The 21,997-nt window shown below is 43.8% G+C and overlaps 1 protein-coding gene across 1 annotated transcript in view; it reads right to left on the reverse strand.

Moving 5' to 3' along the window:
- Positions 1–21,997, reverse strand: part of CAAP1 (caspase activity and apoptosis inhibitor 1) — a 44,322-nt gene that overhangs the window by 16,356 nt on the left and 5,969 nt on the right. Inside the window, exons 3-5 of the mRNA XM_075595499.1 lie at positions 18,614–18,698; positions 16,578–16,656; positions 8,523–8,596 (exon numbers count right to left, since the gene is read on the reverse strand). Coding sequence (XP_075451614.1) covers positions 8,523–8,596; positions 16,578–16,656; positions 18,614–18,698 — 238 coding nt within the window. The remainder of the gene's footprint in view (positions 1–8,522; positions 8,597–16,577; positions 16,657–18,613; positions 18,699–21,997) is intronic.

Consider the following 21,997-nt stretch of genomic DNA (forward strand, 5'->3'; position numbering starts at 1 on the left):
AATGCACTCGGGCAGAAAACAGTCACAAATCTCAATACACCCGGGTATATCCGAATTCGTGGGACTAGCCGAGCTCGAATAAAGTGTGTCGCCAGTGTATATCCAAGTTTTGAACAATGTAGTTTAACATGTATGCTTCCAATCCTGTATGTTTTTTTTGCATTGTCTATGTCAGGGAAGCGCAAACTATTTTCCCTACACCCCCCTGCTGACAGTTTGGCGTCACCGTCATGACGTCACGTTGCCATGGCAACGAGTCTAAGAAGCTGCCGGAGCCTAGGCAAGTGCAGTTTACACAGAGGCCTTCGCCGCTTCCCCGGCACTTAATTTAAGTGCCTTCGGGAAGCGCGTGGGGCCTCTGTAAACCCCACAGACAGACAATCTCGCGTCCCCCTAGGTGGCCGCACCCCAGTTTGTGCACCGCTGGTCTACAGTATGCCAATTAATGTATGCGCCGCCCCCCATGTCGTGACGTCGATTAGAGGGACTATATAGTTCAGACTCTTTCACTGTGGACCATAATGCACCCCTGAGGAAGTTCCAAACTGGAACGAAACGCGTAGTGGTCCAATATCTTCTTTGGAGCGCTGTGTGCCGTGCGCTGTCTACCTGCCGTTTTCTACACTATCCAAGTTGTGGACAGATTGAACGCTCCCATTGGCTGCATTAACACAGTGACGTTCAACCTGACGGGGGAATCCGAAAGAGTGATCCTGCTGCAAAGACCTTAAGACCGATGGAAGCCAATTGCCTGCCGCTGTCTTTTCCTTGATGTGTGGTAGCAGAGCGCCAACGCCATAGACCCAGACCCATATACTCGGAGCATTTGAGTTTGTACTTTTGGGCTCACTGCTCACTATATGATTTTATTAAACTGTACTGTACTATATGCTTCTTTTGTCTTTATATGCAACTTGGGAGTTCCTGATATTTTGTAACAGATCAGTAATCTGATCACCAACCGTCTACCATATAGTCTATTTTGCCGTTTTTCACTGTGCACTTTTACTCATATTTAATGAGAGTTTGAGCTTAAGGTTTTTTGCTGTATCTTCTAAGGGTGTTGGGAAACACTCTTCCATCAGCTGCACCTCTCTATATTCACTAATTAATACCATTTTTGTCTACCACCAATATTACACTTAATTTATATGTGCATGTTTTTTCTTTGTTGAGACTTCAGAGGAATGCCTGCATCAAGCTCAGGGTGAATATTTCTGGTACTCTGTTATGCAAATCAGCCTCTTCAGTACAGAGAGAATATCAATGTACAATCAAGAGTATGTTTACCCAATTACAGGCGGCTGGAGCAAGACATGGATATTAAGTGATTTACCCAAGATCACACAGGCTGAGCTGCATTGGCTAACCTCAGTCAGTTAAACAAAAAATTGTTTCGGTTCAAACCGCCTTTAAAATCCCTTTAGTGGGGGCACCGAGGTGAGCGGGGGTGGGGGAGTGGGGCGACTGGGGAGAAGTGGCCGCAGAGCAGTATCCTCAGCCCTGCTACACGCTGCTGCGCGGGGTCCTGTGCCACACAACGCTCCATAGCTGGCCCTAGTGGGACCCATCCTTCCCCCCCTACCGGCGGGCGAGCGGCTTATCGAGGGGTCGCGTCAGCCACCCCCCCCCCCCCCCCAGAAATCCACTGCCAGAGCGAGAGACCTGCACCGCAGGAGCTTCATAAAACAGCTGAGGCTCGGGGCAGGAGAGATCTGGGAGCAGCCCAAAATGGCCGCCAGCCGAAACTGACGGAGGGGAGGCAGGGTGCTGGTTGCCGGCTCGGTCGGGGAGGATTGGAGGCGCACGGAGGTGCCCGTTCCTGCCTGCTGGCCCCCCCATACTGCTGAGGACACGGGATCCTTCCCCCGACCACCTTACCTCTACTCTGCCGGGGAAGTAATAACAGCGCGGACCCTGGCACTGTGCTGAGAGCAGCCCACAGAGCCGCATTGAAGGGAGCGGCGGCCATCTTGGATCGACGATCCGCGGAGGTGCCTGTATCTCTGCATCTCCCCCCGGCACCCCAAAACTGCTGCCGCGCGACTGCTGCAGAGAGGGGAGGACCTCCAAACATCCCCTTGGTCAGCTGGCCTGACCCTCTGCGACAGGGTGCGGTGCAGGAGCCGCGAGCCTCCCCTTCATCCCCAAAGGGGCCGTCCCTAAGCAGTGGAAGGTGGGGAGGTGCTGGACAGGAGAGGCTGTGATCTGTCTCCCCTCTGCCCCCCCCCCTTCTTGTCCCCATAATTCCAGAAAAACCCAGACAACCAATCAATAAAATGACCTTATTTCAATAAAAATGTTCATTCGGGGGGGGGGAACTTCCGGTGACATCTCAGAGCATGGTCAGGTTGTAGGGCTCCCGAAAACCCTCGCCGCTAACCCGCTCATTTACGCACCCACCGCCACCAAAAAATCTCCAAAACACCCCCAAAACATACAAGAACAGGGGACTATGCCTTCAAAAGAAAAAGCGACCCAGAACCAAGGGGTCACCAAGTACTTTACCCCCGCGAAGCGCTTGCCGGAGCCGAGCTGCGATTCGCAAGATGACGCCGAGGAGGCCATGCAGGCCTCAAATGTGGATCAGGCGCCAGACACAGACAGCCGAGAACCGCCGGAATTCGGCCTAAATAAACAATACTTTGATGCCCTTTTCCTCCAAATGAGGAGGGGAGTCCAGGAAGACGCGAATGCTGCCTTGGAGAGCCTAAGGGCAGATATCAATGGCCTCACGAAGCGCACTGACAAGCTAGAGCACAAGATCAGAGATGTAATAGGATCGCAAAATAGTACAGAGGAAAAGGTGATCAGACTGGGACAGGTCATTGAAGAGTTAAAAGATTCCCTCTAGGACCAAGAAAACAGGGACCGCAGGCAGAACCTCCGGATAAGAAATATACCTGAAGAAGTCACACCTGAGGTCCTCCAACCTTACCTGCACAAGCTGTTCCGGTCCCTGGTCCCAGACTTGACGGAGCACGATATACAAATGGACAGAGCTCACCGAGGGCTAGGCCCGAAATCCTCTGATCCAAACCGTCGCAGAGATGTGATTATTAAATTTCACATGTACTCCGCCAAAGAAAGAATCATGTCCGCGAGCAGAAGAGCAGGAGACCTCCACATAGAAAATAACAGAATCCAGATATACAGCGACCTGTCGAGGGTCACTGTGGCCAGGAGGAAGCCCCTCATTAACATTCTAAAGGACCGTAACATGACCTACCGCTGGGGCTTCCCCTTCAAATTGATCGTTCTGAGAAATGGCCGCCATCATACCATCTCCAGACCAGAAGACTCCCCCTATTTCCTCAAAGCGCTGGGGCTCACCCCACCACCAGACAGCAGAAGGCCCTCTAAGTCTACAGCGCGCCAGGAAGAAGCAGAAACGCACAGAGCCTCTGAACGCATAGCGTATCAGAAGCTCCCCAACGCCTCAGACCAGGATCAGCGCCTCCAGTCTCGCTCATAACCAACCTGGGGCTCCCCCCCCCCCCCCCACCCAGCTTCCCTCCGCGGTTCGAGAGAAAAAAGTGGAGCCGAACCAGCCGAACACCAACCTGGGTCATCAACCGCCTCCCGGCCGTCGTTCCTCGGATCGGGAAAGAAGACCGCGGCACTCTGGACCAGGCGCCCGTCCACCCTCTCCGCACCGCTGAGACCGGTGACAGGACCTGACTGACAGATGTCAACTTGACCCGCAGAGCCCGTCAGCCCCCGTCTACTCCCCATCCCCGGCAAACCCCCACCCCCTCCCCCTCCTCCCCCCCTTCAACCCCTCAACCTCCCCTTAATCCTTCCCTCCCTCCCGCTGTCCACCTAACCGCCATCCCCAAGTACTCACCGTGCTCCCGGTTTGAGGCGCCTCCTCGCAAGCCATGCTCCGGCAGCCACGGGAGCCCGGTCTCCGGTCTGGAGCTGCCAGTGGGAAACACCCGTTTCACCGCTCTACCAGCCGCACCCCCTCGCAGATCCGGCAACCGAGTGAAACATACAGCAACCAGAGAGATCACGTATCCCTGGACTGCTCACCTTGAAAGCGGTAGCAGAAGTCATCACCACCCCCTCCGACACCTTTTTTGCCAGATTCCTACCAGCCCCCAAGAACGAGGTGCCAGGCCTATTCAGCCTCCTCCCCTTCCCCCCACACCCCCTCAGGGGCCCCAGGCCGCTCTTGTCGTGGGAAATCCAAGAGCCTCGGAGCTTATAGTTCTGAGAAAGCTTCTAGACTCCAAATGTCTGCTATAAAATTAATATCGCTCAACGTTAAAAGGTCCCAACTCAGTCAAAAAAAGAAAACTGGCACTTCTAGAGTTTAAAAAAAACAAAAGGAGACATCATCTTTCTCCAAGAAACCCACTATAACTCCCCTGTGCCACCAAACACATTCAAAACCGTATTCCCCCAAGCATTTTTTGGGTCTTCCCCAAGCAAAAAAAGAGGGGTGGCTATTCTAATAAGGAATAATGTCCCCTTCGTCCTCACCAAAACTCAATCTGATCCAGAGGGTCGATTTCTAATACTTCAAGGCACGCTTGCAGGCTCCCCCATAACACTGGCCAACATCTACGCCCCTAATGAAAGCCAACCCTTGTTCCTCCAGAAACTACTTGACTCATTGGAGCAACAGGCCCTCTCTTCCCTAATTATCGGAGGGGACTTTAACATGGTGGCCTCCCACACGCAGGATAGGTCAACAACCACTAGCATTCCTCCCCCCGCTTCTCCAGCTACATCCCACACTACTCGAGCTCAAAAGAAAGCCAAAAAATGTAGGGACATAATGGCTGAATTCTCCCTCACAGACATATGGAGGGCTCAGCACCAGGGTCAAAGGGACTATACCTTCTTCTCCTCCCCGCATCAGTCCTACTCGAGGATCGACTATTTTCTAGGCACCAACAACATCCTCCAGGCATCCTCCCACTCAAATATAGGCCCAATCACCTGGTCTGACCACGCCCCCATTGAACTCACTCTCTCTCTGCCCTTCGTAAAGAATAACCCATACAAGTGGAAGCTAAACGACTCCCTGCTCCACTGCCCAGAAACAGAGATGTTAGTCAGAGAAAAAATCTTTTTTCAAATTAATAAGGGGTCAGTCTCAGCCCCAGCAATGATGTGGGAGGCCCATAAGGCCTCAATCAGGGGCGACCTAATCTCAGTCGCGGCCCATAAGAAAAAACAGAAACTCAAGCTTCAAAAAGACCTTACAGATAAGATTGCGCAACTTGAACAACAGCATAAGCACACAGCCTCCAAAAAAATATTCAAACAACTAAACTAGAGCAGCCCTCAAACACACCCAACTCGAAGAGGTAGAGAGAGCACTGAGATGGTCCACACAAAAATTTTATGACAAGGGCAACAAGGCCGATAAGCTCTTGGCCACTAAACTCAGAGGCACCCGAGTCAAATCACAAATCTCTAAAATCCGCACTAAAAACGGACAAATTTCATATATGGAGAAAGAGATAGCTCAGGAATTTGCGGATTTTTATTCGGATCTCTACAACTTACACCTCCCTAACCATGACCCGACATCCCTCGAGACAATTACACAATACCTGGAGCACTGTAACCTCCCATCCCTCTCGAACAAGGAACTAGACGATCTAAATAAAGAAATCTCCCAGGAGGAACTATCAGGAGCCATTGGTCCCCTTAAATTAGCTAAAACGCCCGGCCCGGACGGTTTTACCAACGCTTATTATAAAACATTCTTGCCGATTCTCTCCCCCTACCTCTTAGATATGTTCAACTCTTTCCTGCAAGGGGAACCGATCCCCTCTACAATCACCGCGGCAAACCTGGCAATTATCCACAAAGAGGGTAGAGACCCTCTCCTTTGTGGCAACTATAGGTCAATCTCCCTTCTGAATACCGAGCTAAAACTCTATAGCAAGATCTTGGCAAACAGGCTCAACCCAATTCTCCCACGGCTCATTCATATAGATCAAGTAGTATTTGTGTCAGGTAGACAGGCCTCTGACAACACCTGCACAATTGTGGATATAATAGACCATGTGCACCTCACGGGAACCAGAGCGATGATCCTTAGCCTTGACGCAGAAAAAGCGTTTGACAGAATCAAATGGTCCTTCCTAGATCAAACTATGCTGAAATTTGGATTCAGTGGCCCCCTCCTGCAGGGGGTTAGAGCCCTCTACCAAAACCCAACAGCAAATGTAAAAATTTCAGGTGGCTACTTGGACCCCATTAAGATCAGAAATGGAACCAGGCAGGGTTGTCCCCTTTCCCCTCTGTTATTCGCCCTAACAATTGAACCATTAGCGGCCACAATTAGGGAAGATCAGAGCATTAAAGGTATTAGAATTGGCGAAACAGAATACAAAATCTCTTTATTTGCTGATGATGTGATCCTGACCCTCGCGGACCCCCACGTCTCCCTCCCTAATCTCCAAAGTTTGCTATCCCAATTCGGCACAGTATCTGACTACAAAGTCAATATGGACAAGTCAGAAGCTCTAAACGTATCCCTATTAGACCAGGAATGGAGACTTCTACAAGCTAACTATAAATATCGATGGAGCACTACCCATATTAAATACCTAGGAGTCAGAATCTCAAGCACCTATAGCTCCCTATACCAATCCAACTACCCCCCCCCCCTTGTTTGACCAAATCAAAAAAGACCTGGAGAAATGGAAAAAGTTCCAAATTTCCTGGTTTGGAAGAATTATATCAATAAAAATGAACGTCCTGCCGAGACTTCTTTATTTCTTCCAAACACTTCCGGTCCCCGTCCCAATCGCAGCCCTGAAACATATCCAGGCCTTTATGTTCCAATTCATTTGGAATGATAAACGGCCAAGAGTACCAAGGTCTGTGATGTTGTCCCCCAAGACAAGAGGGGGTGTGGGGGTCCCCGACGTGATCAGATACTATTCGGCGGCCCAGTTCAAGCAGGCTGTAGTTTGGAATTACGACCCGGCCTCCACCTGCTGGCTAGCAATCGAATCACATCATGCTGCACCTGCCACCCTCCAGGTCCACCTCTGGTCTCCTGTGGGAAGGGAGGGAGGACCACTGCGATTCGCTCTGGGGGCAATGAGATGCACATGGGATGTCTGGCTCAAGAACAAAGGGAAATATGGCCTGCTAGCTACCCCATCCCAACTTACCCCCATCTTTGGAAACCCACACTTCCCGCCTGGGTGTTCCAAAAAACAATTCGACCAATTCCAAGATCTAGGAATAAGGCTGATTGCCGATCTGCTGAAAAACGAGGAGATCCTCTCCTTCCAAGAACTCCGCGACAAACATAAACACCAAGGTCTCCATCTGTTCAAATTTCTGCAAATTAGGCACTTCCTTCTATCCCTAGCCCCAAACGCTAAATTCCCCCCATTAACCAGGTTTGAATCCCTTTGCAGCAAGGGCTCCTACCAGAGAGGTCTGATCTCAGAGATCTATAGGGGGATGGAGTCGGCAACCAGCCCCCCAATCCACAAGTATATGCAAAAATGGTCAGAGGACCTCAATGTACAGATAGATATGGACGAGTGGGAAGATATCTGGGAGTTGGCCACAAAGACCTCAATCTGTACAGTGACAAAAGAGAACATATATAAAATACTATTCCAGTGGTACCTAACCCCGGCTAGGCTGAGCCAGATCTTCCCTGGCACTCCCGACCTGTGCTGGAGGGGATGTGGCCAAAAGGGGGACATGGCCCACTTTTGGTGGTTATGTCCGGAGATTCAGAGGTACTGGACAAAGATCCAGAAGCTCCTACAAGAAACTACGGGGCTTCTTTTCCCCCTGGACCCCTTCACCTTCGTGCTGAGCAAACCCATAGACAACCTGCCCCCCCCTGAGTATACTAGTATCAGCTATCCTAACCGCAGCCAGATGCTCAATAGCGGAGGCGTGGAAACACACCAAAGCCCCAGCGAGAAACACGGTGTTGAGAAGAATAGATGAGGTCATGACCATGGATAAACTTACAGCTATGCTCAATAAAAAAATGCCACAGTTTCGGAATACCTGTGACCCCTGGAGCGGCCCGCTAGGACTAGGCCTGCATTAGGCCGTCCTCGTCCTTATGGAAAGGGAGGAAGAAAACAGAGTTCCCCCATCCTCCCCCCACACCCCCCCAGTATGTCTTCCCTCCCCCTCCCCCCCACCCCACCAACTGAAAAATACCCATTTTGGGACAACATGTTGTTCAACTCAGTTGAAGAGTCATGTCATGTGCCTATGACATTGTCGTTATCATTTGGATGTATGTTGTTCTCAATAAAAAAAAAGTGATACAAAAAAAAAATCCCTTTAGTGCCAGAAAGGTCAACAACCTCCGAAACTGGATCTGTGAACTGAACGGACTCCAGCAATAACGGTTTGCGACTTTGGGCAAACGCTTTTATCTTTTAGTAACTTTGATAAAATGCTCTGTCAGTAGAATGTATGCGTCTAAATAGCCATGTAAAAAACAATAGTAAAGAAACACATGGTCAAGTCCAAGCGTAACTTCTCACGGTAACTTCATCACATACCTGTTTTTGCCTCTACCTCTTCCAGCCCTGCATTGTCCCTCACAGAAGAGGTGGAATCTACATTGTTGTCTTGTCTGCAAGGAGAACAAAACAAGCATAGATATTATCTTGTGTCACACCCAAGGCTACATTAAATATCATCCTTAGTGGTTTAAAAACTAGAAAGGCGTAGCAAAAACAAATAGAATTCCGCTTCATTACAGCTACGGTTGGGCTAGAACACTAAACCCCCCCCCCCCCCACGGTGTCAAATGACATCACGTTGATGACCCCGCAGCATCATTTGACGCCGGTTGCCATGGAGACGCGTTGTTGGAACCAAGGTAAGTAAACCAGTTACAGAGGCCTCATGCAATCTCCGGCATTTATTTTAAATGCCTTCGGGGAAGCGCTGGGCCTCTGTAACACCCCCGCCCTCCCCCCCAGACAATCTAGCACCCCCCGCCCCCTCATTAACTGAAGCTAGTGCATATTTAAAAGCAACCTCTCTCACCATACATATGGATAACAAGAAAGGGCCATTTGGCCCACTTTTCATTATTAATGTATGTAAGGTTTAATTTATATAGCACCAACAATGTAGGCAGGCAGCATTTAAAAAAATTACAAGACTACAGTAGGTAAAGAAATTACAATGGGGATACGTGCAACCGGTAAATGACAACATAAGAAGGGAGACCCTGCCCCAACATAGCACTGTACACTTGAAGAAGAAACCTGTGAGGCGTTAAAAGCTGTGTACACTATAAAGAACCCTAATGTTGGTGCCCTAAAAAGGTATCACAACGTGTATGTATGTATATAGGATACCTATTAGGGCACCAATATTAGGGTTCTTTATAGTGTACACAGCTTTTAACGCCTCATAGGTTTCTTCTTCAAGTGTACAGTGCTATGTTGGCCTCTAAAAAAGTATCACAATCTACAACACACTTACATTTCTCCAGAAGCAATACGGCTACTAGAACTTCCAACTACATTACTATAAATCCATAGTACACCGTACCACCTGTATTTATTTTATACTCTGTAACCTGACAGGGATTGTGGGATTATCGCAGCCATTTATTTATTTCTTAGATGACATTCTCTCCCCTCCCCCACCCCCCGCTCCTCCTGGAAGTCTTTCATTATTCTATTACATTTCCAAAATCAAGCAAGCTTTTTAAAACAATAGATTTCTCCAAAAGGAGTATCAAGAGGAACTGATTGATCACTTCATCAACAAAGTAAATGAGAAGGAACACAATACTTTACTGCATTATAGCAGAAAGCCAAGGAGAAATGGGTTTGCTCTTAACATAGATAATCCGCCAAAGAATGGCGTTATTTCCAGTGGTTCAACAACATCATCTCTTATAAGAAGCAATCCCTCCAATATAAAGAAAGAAATTCCGGTGTTTGTTACTCAATATAATGAGGCTCATCAAGATATACAAAAACCCCATTTCGGGATCGACATTGGACACAAGAGCCAAAGTAATATATAAACAAGCCCAGAACTTAAAGGGAATTCTGACCCCAAGCCAACTGAGATTTCACACCTAGGAACCCAAAACTATAAGAACTCATTTTGGGATTCTGGGCAATTACATATGTAAAAGGTGTAGAAACTGTAAACACATGGTAAATGAAAAACAGGCTACCTCATTCGTTACTAAAAAAAAATACAAAATAAATAGCTTCATAAACTGCCTTACCACTTATGTGGTGTATCATTCAGTGTAAATGTGGATTCCAATATATTGCCAAAACTACTCTATATTGGAAGACCTCAGAAATATCAAAAAAAATCCTAAACTAATTGAGAAAAATCAGCCTCTCACTTATTTGCTGAGACACTTTCAGCATACCCATAATTGCGATCCAAACAAACTTACATCTATGGGGATTGAACTAGAGCAGAGACAAAGAGATTAGGAAACAGGGACCTCCAATTGATAAAAAGGAAACAATAGTGGATTTGTATGTTTTAATCAAAATGTCCCGGTGGCCTTAATGATTACATTGAATTAATCCCCTTTATAAGAGAATAATAAATGAGTTCCCTGTGTTAAGAGAATAACAGACCACCTTCCTATTACAACTTTGGTCCATATGTGATGCTCAGGTTATTATACACTGTACAGTATGTTAACATTCTGTATCATATCTGTTAACATCTCTAGTGTATATTGGTCATATATAAGCCACCATAGGATAATATTCATATAATTTACTAATAGTTTTTTCGGCGATAGACAGGATATCTTTGGATAGTTATTTAGCACACTATAAAGAATACAAGCTAACAGCCTTATTATTTTACTATGTATTAAAGTAATTATGTAATTACAGTATATGCTTAAGCATTTATGTAAGTATTTTGTATGTTGTCATAAATGTTATAACTTCTATATGTGTCAATGCTAATCACTGAAGGCACCAGGGTAAGTTGGCAGGCACTGTATTAAAAGTAGCACACTATTAATCACAATTTAACATACAGTATATCTGTCATTAAATTACACTAATAAATGTAGTTATTTATTTCTTTCACTAATCACACATTATCATTTTCATATTAATTTCATTTTATATATTGATTACATTTTTCATTGTTTACACATTACCAATTCCCACCTTAATTTTATTCAATATTTAACATAATAATAATAAAAATAAATTTTAAAAAAGCATTAGTATTTATAGTACATTTTTTGTTAATTTTAAAATAAGCCTTGTGCCTTGATTAAATGTATTTCAGCAACATTTCGCCTCGTATGTTCACTGCTAATGCAATAAGATCAAATCGCATTGGCTGTTTGGGGCCATTTAAACTCACCGGCAGCCCCAACATATGTACTCCTGACGAAGCACGCAATGCGAAACACGTAGAGGTCACGAGGGGCTGCTACATGAGTTATCATTGGTGGAGAGGCAGATCGGTAAGAGAGAGGAACATACAGCTGATGGAGCTCCACGGGTCCGGACCTAGTACATCTGCTGCTTCTACACTTCCGGATCTCCCGGTCACCTACTCACATCTTTTTGTCAGTTGTAAGTTCATTTTATTGTCACATTGTTATTGATGTTATGTCCAGTCCTATCATGGGACTGTTGTATCATATATACATTTACAAATTGCATCTCAATGCGCTTTTTCCGCTTTTGCTGTTTCAGTACGTTCTCACATTTCCCAGTCTGCTACCTTACAGCAGGTAGTACATTCCAATCCTTTCCCAGAAGAATGGTTCAGAGTTTAAAGAAATATTTAATACCTTTACACCCTCTACCTAATCTCAGAAACCTGTGTAACAGAGGCATTTTAAGAAGGATCCGCCTTCAAAATGCATGTTAAGCAGAAACATCAACAATGTCTTATGTTGCAAAAAAATATACAGAGCGAGCGCAAAAATGATAGCAGCTTGTCCCTTCTGTTCATGATTAATACCCAGCAAACATCACCAGAGAAACACCTTGTGGATTACACCAGTGGTTCTCAACCTTAACCCCAAGCATTCTCCAGACACCGTAAAGGAAGCCCCTACAGTTCTCCCGTGCAGTCAGTGGGGGGTTTAGTCATTAAACTGCGATAGAGCCATCTGGGGCACTATCGCGTGGAAACTTACACTGGTCAATAAGAGTTTCTGTGTGATAGTGCCCCAATGGGCAGTATTATCGCAGTTTAAGGAATACCCGAGTGTTATTTGTATACCTGCCCAAATATCCATTTGAAGGTTGCATTTTATATGTTAAGACCTTCTGCATTAGAGGGCAAGGACAACAGAAACCACATAAATAAACACTGCAGTCAATTTACCACAGGAACAAAAAATAATAATAATAATAACCAAAAAAATAAAAACTTTGAGAGATAGAAGTGTGTAAAGGCCATATTTTCTCATCCAAAGAAACTGGCGTGTGTTACGGTATAAAAAGCATGTTGCTATATGCTGAATATATGCGATGTAAGGTTTGGATGCAGTCATATTTAGACAGTAGCTTTACTGCGTGCTCTTACTGCATGCAATGCATACTCTTCACTCTACCTCGGCCATGATAAACCACCCTATAAATCCATTACAGGAAGAAACAGGCAATAACCCCACACAAGATGCTATTACAAAACCAAGATTGAATAGAGAAAAAAAACACGACCATCTGCTTTTCTGGTCCCTCGAGTGTTGTTACCAGGGCGCCATTCCCATCCTTTTAAGCTTGCAGTAGGCACGTAACCTTAAGTACTATAGAATTAACGAACCAGTATTCTTGCAAGGTCTGCAGAGCCATCAAGAGGTAGATTTTCAGTAGTACATCTGCAGCTTTTATTCTCCATGAAGAATTAAATGTGGACCTCCTTAATATAGTGTAAATCAAGTCAATAGTTGAGAGCTCAACAGAAGCATATATGTAATTTGATACAGGGCAAATACACACACATACATTACTCTCATGGAGAGCTTGAACAGCAGCACACACAGGGAGCAGGAGAACCAAGGACTGAGGGGAGCAGACGGCCCCTTAGGAGAGATCTCATTAGCCCAGTTGCAGCGAGCTGTGGATGTACTTCAAGATTTGAGGACACAATAGCACCATGCTGGAAAGCATTGTATTCAACTGCTCTCTATCAAAGAAGCGTTTGCGAGCTGGAAATTTTGACTTATCTTTTTAATATTAAAAACGTTATTATGCCGTATATTTTTCTGTACTCCTTTACCAAGATGCAATTCCACACCATCTGAATACTGCAAGATGAGAGTCTATACCTATCATCCTAGAGGATCACTCTGACCAAGCTACGTGTTAGTCCAGTTGCGATACCTTTTTTATTTGGACTAACAATTTATGTCATAGGACAAGCTTTCGAGAGTTTTCCTCTCTTCCTCAGGTCAGCAATAATGATATACAAAGGTTTCTATGACTTAGTGCTTGGAAAAGAGAAAACAAAAAAAAAGAAGAATAAAGAACAGAGAGATGTATATGAGGTGGGTGGGCACTGGAAGGGTGTTAAAACAGAGATAAGGAAGGTGAGAATTGGGGATGGGGGGCTCTATATCCAAAGCAGCACAGAGGGGAAGAGGATGCTGGGGTGGTGGGGGGGGGGGGGGGAGGTATAGGATGGCACAATGGAAGGGAGGACCATTACAACAAATTATGATAGTGTGTGAGAAACCCCATGTCTGCATTAAGTCCACTTGTTTTGGTGTCAGTCTTATCATTCTGAGCTCAAATGTTTTCCATTCTTGGGTGCGTTTGAACATTCCATTGAGAATGTTTGATTTTTAAATCATTTATGGAATGATCTGGTAGTAAGAAATGAGTGAGAACACCTACTAAAATACAGGCAGAGAGAACCTACCACACGCATACCACTAGTGGCCACATACAACCCTACCCTAGAGGGAATACGAAAAATAATCAAAGATCTGCAACCCATGCTGGAAGAGGATTTGACATTAAAATAAATCTTTCCAAACCTCCCATTCTTGCGTTCCGGCAACCACCAAACCTCAAACAGAAATTAGTCAAGAGAAAACTTCACAACGAACTTAAAGACACTGATAATGGCCCCAAACCGTGCAACAACACACGATGCAAAGTCTGCAAACATATATGCCAAGATCCCACAGCCAGTCACAACAATGGAACACTCAATGTTAAAGGATCATACAGCTGCACATCCAGGAACGTGGTTTATATGATTCAATGCAACAAATGTGACCAAGGATGCTACATTGGGGAAACCAGCAAAAAACATCAAGGCAGAATGAATATGCACAGAAACTCTATACTACACCACGAAGAAGGAAGATATTGCTCACAAGTGGGACATAATTTCTCACAATCAGATCATTCCATAAATGATTTAAAAATCAAAAATTGGAATGTTCAAACGCACCCAAGAACGGAAAACATTTGAGCTCAGAATGATAAGACCCTTTGACACCAAAAAAAGTGGACTTAATGCAGACATGGGGTTTCTCACACACTATCATAATTTGTTGTAATGGTCCTCCCTCCCATTCTATACGTTTCCTCCCCCCCCCCCCACACCACCCCAGCATACTCTTCCCCCTCTGTGCTGCTGTGGATGTACAGCCCCACATTCCCAATTCTCACCTTCCTTATCTCTGTTTTAACACCCTTCCAGTGCCTTCCCCACCCCACCTCATATTCATATCTCTGTTCTTTATTCTTCCTTTTTTTTCTCTTTTCCAATCCCTGTCTAAGTCGTAGAAACCTTTGTATATCAGTATTGGAAGAGAGGAAAACTCTCGAAAGCTTGTCGTATGACATAAATTGTAAACCCAAATAAAAAAAATATCACCTAATACTGAAGAACTCATTTACTCTGATAGATATAGTACAGTGTTCGACAAACCTATACATTTGCACGCCCCGGGCGAGTGGATTTAACATCGTGGCGAGCTCCTATTGGCCCAAGCAGCACACGTGTGGTACAAGGTGGAGAGTAGATTTTTTTGTTCGGCGAGTAGATTTTTTGGTGATTTGTCGACCACTGGATATAGATAGATAGATCTATCAAGAATCAGCACTCCTAGTAAAGATAATAATAAGGCCTGGTGCTTGTCCCTTAAAAAATAAATAGAAAGAATGTACGTTACCATCCGATGACTGATAAAGTAGAGACAGCACACAGTAGGAAGATGACAAAAGGTTATATTAGCTTAAACAGCATCACAGATAACCGACGTTTCGACCCCACAGAGATGTCTTTTTCCTCTCTGTGGGGTCAAAATGTCGGTTATCTGTGATGCTATTTAATCTAATATAACCTTTTGTCATCTTCCTACTGTGTGCTGTCTCTACTTTATCAGTCCTCGGATGGTAACATACATTCTTTCTATATATAGATATAGATTTATCTATATATCTATATCTATACATATCTCACAGCTAGTATCAGTACACAATTTTCAGTGTTTTATCACTAATTGTTTTTCTCTTCTTTTCTCACATTGTGCATTGTCCATTAGCCCTGGAACGTCCAAATTTTCTTTGCCATCCTTCTGTATCAAACTCAAGCCTGGTGCGTCAGGAAAATGTAGACAAAACTTAGATGGATACACAAAAATGTATCTTCAAATGCAAGACAAAAATTTTCAATAGCGACGTCGCCATTGAATGTGCAGTAAAAAAAAAAAAAAAAAAAAAAAAAAAAAAAATCGGCAAAAATCGCTCATTTTGCATACCTTTTACATAGAAAATAATGCCATTAAAAAAAATACAGTAATAGTGTCCGCAAACAGAATAGGTTAAGAACTTCTGATCTAAGGGATAAGGTTGGAGAGAGACAGCAGCAATAGATGCGTTTCTGATCTCTGGGCATACAGTATGTGTGTCTGGTGAAAGATATCAACGTTTCTTACATATGACAGGACTTATTCGACTTTATTCTCCTATGCCAAAATGGTACAGTATTTGATTAGCATATACATCTGTGATCTTTATATAATTTCAAGACTGCTTTAAAAAAAAAAAAAAAAAAAGGGGGGGGGGGACCAAGGGTTTGAAAAACAAAATTCAGATAAGCTACAAACCTGCCATTTATTCTGAGTTTTGGCTTGGAATTCAAATCTATTTTTAATGCAATATAGCAAGACTTATTATAACAGTTGCACATTGCATACAAGAGAAAATAAGATGGATATGGGATTCCCCTCGTCATATGACCCATTATCACTCTGTATAAAAAAAAATTCTTCATTTAAATACAGTACTGTAAATAAGGAATTTTTTTATTTTGCACTGGGCGTTGTATATTTACTAACAAATTAGGTCAGAGAAAACCGACACCGCTGTGCTGACGCAGCAATGAAACATGTCAATGCTTGTTGCATTGATAGGTCTGGGTGAGACACTGCCTTAACAATTAGCTCTTCCCACTGAAGTCAGTTATTGCAAGTCCTTCGGTGACTGAGGATTAATCCCTGTTGCCAGAAAGGCCCGAACTACATTTCTTTGAAATACACAGCAGACCTTTCCAACAGCTGGAGTGCCCAGATACACATTTCCAGGTGAACAATAATCCACAAGAGGGTTTATACTTACTGACTGATTGGATCTGCCCAAGTTTTAGTCATGTCTCCATCACCTTCCTCATCAGTAGCAGAATCCATACCTTGCTCACCTAGGAACCAAGATGTTTGAAAGCATGGAAATTCAGTATATCGTATTGTAGTTTAAAATCAGCAATTTCATTTGTAGTACATAGATGAAAAAATATATGTCCATCAAGATCAAACTACAGTACCTGCTTGCTTGTTAACTTAGCCCCTTTTTACATTAACAAGGAGGTTCATTAGGCCATGATTTTAGCAAAAAACGCGCACGACGTCGCCCAGAGCGTCGCAGCGCGGCCCCAAAACAGAGAGTATACATTCCCGCAAAGTGCTTATACCTATGGCGACTGTCGCGCCGCCTGCTACTGCAATGCGCGAGACAGTTGAAGAGTTTTCCAAAATTTGTTTTCAGGTTGCGGTCGCATCACGTGACGCAACCTTCCAATCAAAGAACAGATGTCAGCCATGTCTCAACTGCAGTTGCGCGTGCAGAAGAATGTGCTTGCGCACATGTTGCTCTGCGATACCAGATGCATGCATTGCAGTTCCTCTGTATAATCGCAGCCTGAGCCCTGATTTTTTTTCTTCAAGAAATATCCTCTTTTCACGTTCTGTAGCTGCAAAGACTCTGCATTTATTGTACTCTGATCGAAAGTGTAAACATATAGAGGTCCATACTCACATAGCTGTGCTATTCCAGAAGACATTTTACAGCCCACTCACTACAAAGTAAGAACAGAAGGCGTCCTATGGAAGAGCATTGCTTTGTAAAAACGTCCCATAGTATTGTAGCATTGAAGTAGCTACATTTTGGGCACCTTATAACTTTGTTAGGCAGAATAAATACAGATACTGCAACTACATGAAGGGTGGAAGTTTATTCAATGAAAATTTGGTAAGGATTATTGTCTTTTTAAACTTTTATTGGAAAACCACCCTTTGATCCATGCACCATTTGCCAAATGTAATACATAACTGCTTATTTCAAAACAAATGGTCTACTTTCTGAATGTTCGTGGCAAGAAGGGGTAGAAACACAGGAGAGAGAGGGAATATAAATACTTGTTGGTCCAATAAAACATATCGTACCACCTACTGTACTTTCTCTCCCTCCTTTGTTACTACATGGAAGGACCAACACAGCTACCCACTATCCTTTGCAAGAAGGGGTAGTGTCTCTTCTCAAAACATTAACCCTCATAATAGACACAAAGACCAACAAGATGCCTAAGATGAAAGTGAACAAGTCCTTACTAAAAAGTAAAAAAAATATTAAATAGTATCAGGAACAAATTATAACCCGTATGATATAGATATATATATATATTCTCTATTGTGTTCAGTATCTATCACGCATGTGAGTTTTCAAAATTCTCTAGTTCATTTAGTGTGCATCACACATCTGAATGTTTCATATCCTCTATAGTGCACGACACACCTGGCAGTTTCATACTGAGGCACTATTGAGGCAGATTACTGTAAGATTGTTTTCCTGAAACTGGCAAGCTAAAATATACACTAATTTCTCTTCAAAACACTGGAAATAGGTTGGCTATACAGTATGCAGTATTGAATATTTGTTACAATGATGCAACCAAGTGGGACAGAAACGACAATTTAGTACAATGGGTGATAAAGAAGACCTGTGTTTTTAATGTGCATTTCCTGCCAGGTAATCTTCCCCTCCATAAATTCACGGGCATCATTAAAACATAGATCAATACTGTGGAGAATATGAAACTGAAAGCACCTATAACGTTAAAAGATATACACACACATCCACACATACAATGCAAAAAAAATACTATTACATTTCAAAATGTATAAGAACAGAAATACTAGAACTACCTATTCAATTTATTTTTTTAATTTTTTTTTTTTAATTTTTTTAAGATTAGTATGTAACACGACCGCTCACATCACTATAGAAATCTGTAATTGATGACATGTATACTGTTACTATGATGTTAGTGTGTTTGCTGAGCATGAATAGGTCAGGGATCATAAGATGTTTCACATCCTTACCCTCAAGAATCTTCAGCAGTTTCCTTTCCGACACCTGCTCCAGCTGTTCCAGGCAAAGCTGCTTGATCTCCTCAATAGAATAGTCCTAAAGAAAGCGTGATGGGATAAAGTCAGATCTTCATATTTATGTTCACTTTCCAAATTTTTTGAGGCAGAAATGTCATGTTTATTTGTATGTTTGCTGTTTTTATTTCTACATTGCAGCTACACTACAGATGAGTTAACATGGTGCTGTTCAAACAAACACACAAATAACCAACAAGCTCTGAGAAACCCCAAACATTACATATATATATATATATATATATATATACACACACGTGCGTGTGCGCGTGTGTGCGTGTCAAAAGGAGTGCTAGTGGTCGTGGCTAAATGTATACAACATTGTTTGTTTTTTGTCGTATACATTTAGCCACGCCCACAATCACTCCTTGACACTTATATACATACTAGCTTTTGTATGTGAAAGGGAATTAACCAAACGTGGCGCTCTATGCATCAAAGTGATACTTAACAGTGAAAAAACTCAATACACATAATAATAATAATAGTGATACTTATACAAACACATGTGTCGGATGCAGCTATAACCCGGTGTAGGATTGCTTTCTCAATCCTTGTGGCAAGTGGAACATTGGGATCATCAGGAAGCGCATACCATGTGGAAACAAAAACAGGTGCTTATAGTGCAATATTGTAAAGTCAATGACGTGGAAAAAACTGCTAACTCAGATATATACGCAGAATACTCACAAACGTGAGATGGATAAAGGCACATAAAGGTATCTTTAAGGAATGGCTGCAATCCGTGCAAACGGGATGTCACCAGACCGGTACTCTCCACAATGGACCTTAGGATAAGATGATACTGGACATAGTGTAGACTGTACAACACATTTAATATGGGTAGATAAAATCCAATAAACTCACATGGTGTATGGTTTAAAAAGACATTTAGATCACAAGTGCTGGATCTCTGCAACCGGATGAGTCTTGGCTCAGCTCTCCCTCTGTGCTGGCGTGCGTGTCACGAATGCGTCTCACCGGCAGCCGGAAGTGACGACATCCGCATCCAGAGGTTCCGGTTGGTGCAACGACGTCACTCTACGCGTTTCACCTTCTCGGTTTCTTCTGAAACGCGTGGAGTGACGTCGTTGCACCAACCGGAACCTCTGGATGCGGATGTCGTCACTTCCGGCTGCCTGTGAGACGCATTCGTGACACGCACGCCAGCACAGAGGGAGAGCTGAGCCAAGACTCATCCGGTTGCAGAGATCCAGCACTTGTGATCTAAATGCCTTTTTAAACCATACACCATGTGAGTTTATTGGATTTTATCTACCCATATTAAATGTGTTGTACAGTCTACACTATGTCCAGTATCATCTTATCCTAAGGTCCATTGTGGAGAGTACCGGTCTGGTGACATCCCGTTTGCACGGATTGCAGCCATTCCTTAAAGATACCTTTATCCATCTCACGTTTGTGAGTATTCTGCGTATATATCCGAGTTAGCAGTTTTTTCCACGTCATTGACTTTACAATATTGCACTATAAGCACCTGTTTTTGTTTCCACATACTAGCTTTTGTGCCCGGCTTCGCCCGGGGAATGTAATATTGAATACATCTTCCCGCCCCCCCCCCTGCTGGCACATCTTCCTGCCCCCCCCCCTGCCCCCCTGCTGCTGGATGTAGTGCGGGGTGAGATTTGTCTGTCTGTCTATCTGTATATGTGTGTGTGTCTCCCCCTGCTGGAGGCACATCGCCCCGCCCCCACCCGTCGGTACAACTCGCCTCGCTGGTGGCAAATGTTCCCGCCTCCCCCCCCGCTGGTACATCTCCCCCCGCTAGCACATCTCCCCCACACATCTCACATCACACAGCCCCGGTCCAGGCAAGGACACGCCCCCTCCCTTAGTAGCCATGCCCCCCGCTCCTGCTCTAACAGATTAGTTGGACAGCCGAAGGAAACTTAGAATGTCCATAATTTGGACGGTGAGTCACATTAGAAGCTCAAAATAGTTGCATTGACCTACAAATCCGCAGCAGAATGTCCAGTGAAAATGTTGTTGTGCTACGTGGTGCCGTTTGAGATGTCAATGCTTCGGACATACAAACAAACGGAATCCAACTTAGAATTATAGTATAGATATATTATGTGGTAATGTTTGGGGTTTATCAGAGCTTGTTGGGTATCTGTATGTTTATTAACGATGTGCAGCTGGTCCCAGCTGTTTTTGGGAGGTTAGTGGCCCCTCCCCCCAAGGTTTAAGATCGCCCCTCCCCACTTTTCAAGTTGGCTGGTCAGTTGCATTTTGCTGGGTTACAAAAGATCCAATACTTATCATTCTTCCTGTAATTATACAGGTAAATAAGAATTTGCCTTGAAGTTGGCTAGCAGGTTTAAGACGCTTTGGCCAAAGGGTTAAACTAAATGACTCTTTTTCAAGAGAATATATAGGTATTGCACTGTGTATTTTTGTCACAGTAGCTTTGGGCATTTGTTTGTTTTTTGTTGTATGCTGTTAAAACAAATGCTGATGGTCTCGAAATAAAGCTCCCCTGATCTTCTATTAATGATTTTTGTTGACACCAAAGCATGTAATAAATGGTGAGTGAATATGTATATATGTATACATACATACATATTTACAGTAACGGATGAAATAAATTGTTGGTGGTTGTGTATATAAGTATATGTATACACATATACCCGTTGCAAAAATAGCACCACACTATGCTCAGTGATAAACATTAATCCCGATTAGTGAAGGACTTGACTACAGCCCCAATGTCATATACTGGGGAAACTTGCTCCCTGTTCTGTAGAGGAATTCAGCTCTGTTCTAATCATTAGGATTAAAACATCTCCAGCACATGTATGCGGCTTCACAGCATATTGAATGAGGGCCTATAACTAATCTACTATATATTTTGGAAAGTTGTTGGTCTGCTCGCTATGCATTTGGACACCTCTTAAGATAGAACCAAATTTTGCATGGTGGTTCCTGAGATCAACGAGCAGGTTTTTGTCTGTGTTTGGAAATTGGATACATTCTATTTTTTATTCTAGAAGTTATTACCATTTCTCCAAGCAAGTCAGCCACTGGGTGATGTACCTGGTAGCCAACATCCTACTGGTAATCATAGAAAAAGAAAGATTCCATATAATATTAAAATCTCTGGAGCAACAGCCTGTAACTGAGGAGTTGGGGTGTGTGGGGGAGACTTAGGGTGCAGTGCTAAATGTGCAAAAATGTACACGGAGTGTAAAGTGCAATTCACTACAAAAACAGAAACCCCTATATAAAGTAAAACAAATGTGAACCATATAAACCACTATGCCAACACAGAAATACTCCTTACGATTGATAAGGAAATAT

Source organism: Ascaphus truei, chromosome 1 (genome assembly GCF_040206685.1).
Source record: "Ascaphus truei isolate aAscTru1 chromosome 1, aAscTru1.hap1, whole genome shotgun sequence".
Lineage (NCBI taxonomy): Eukaryota > Metazoa > Chordata > Amphibia > Anura > Ascaphidae > Ascaphus > Ascaphus truei.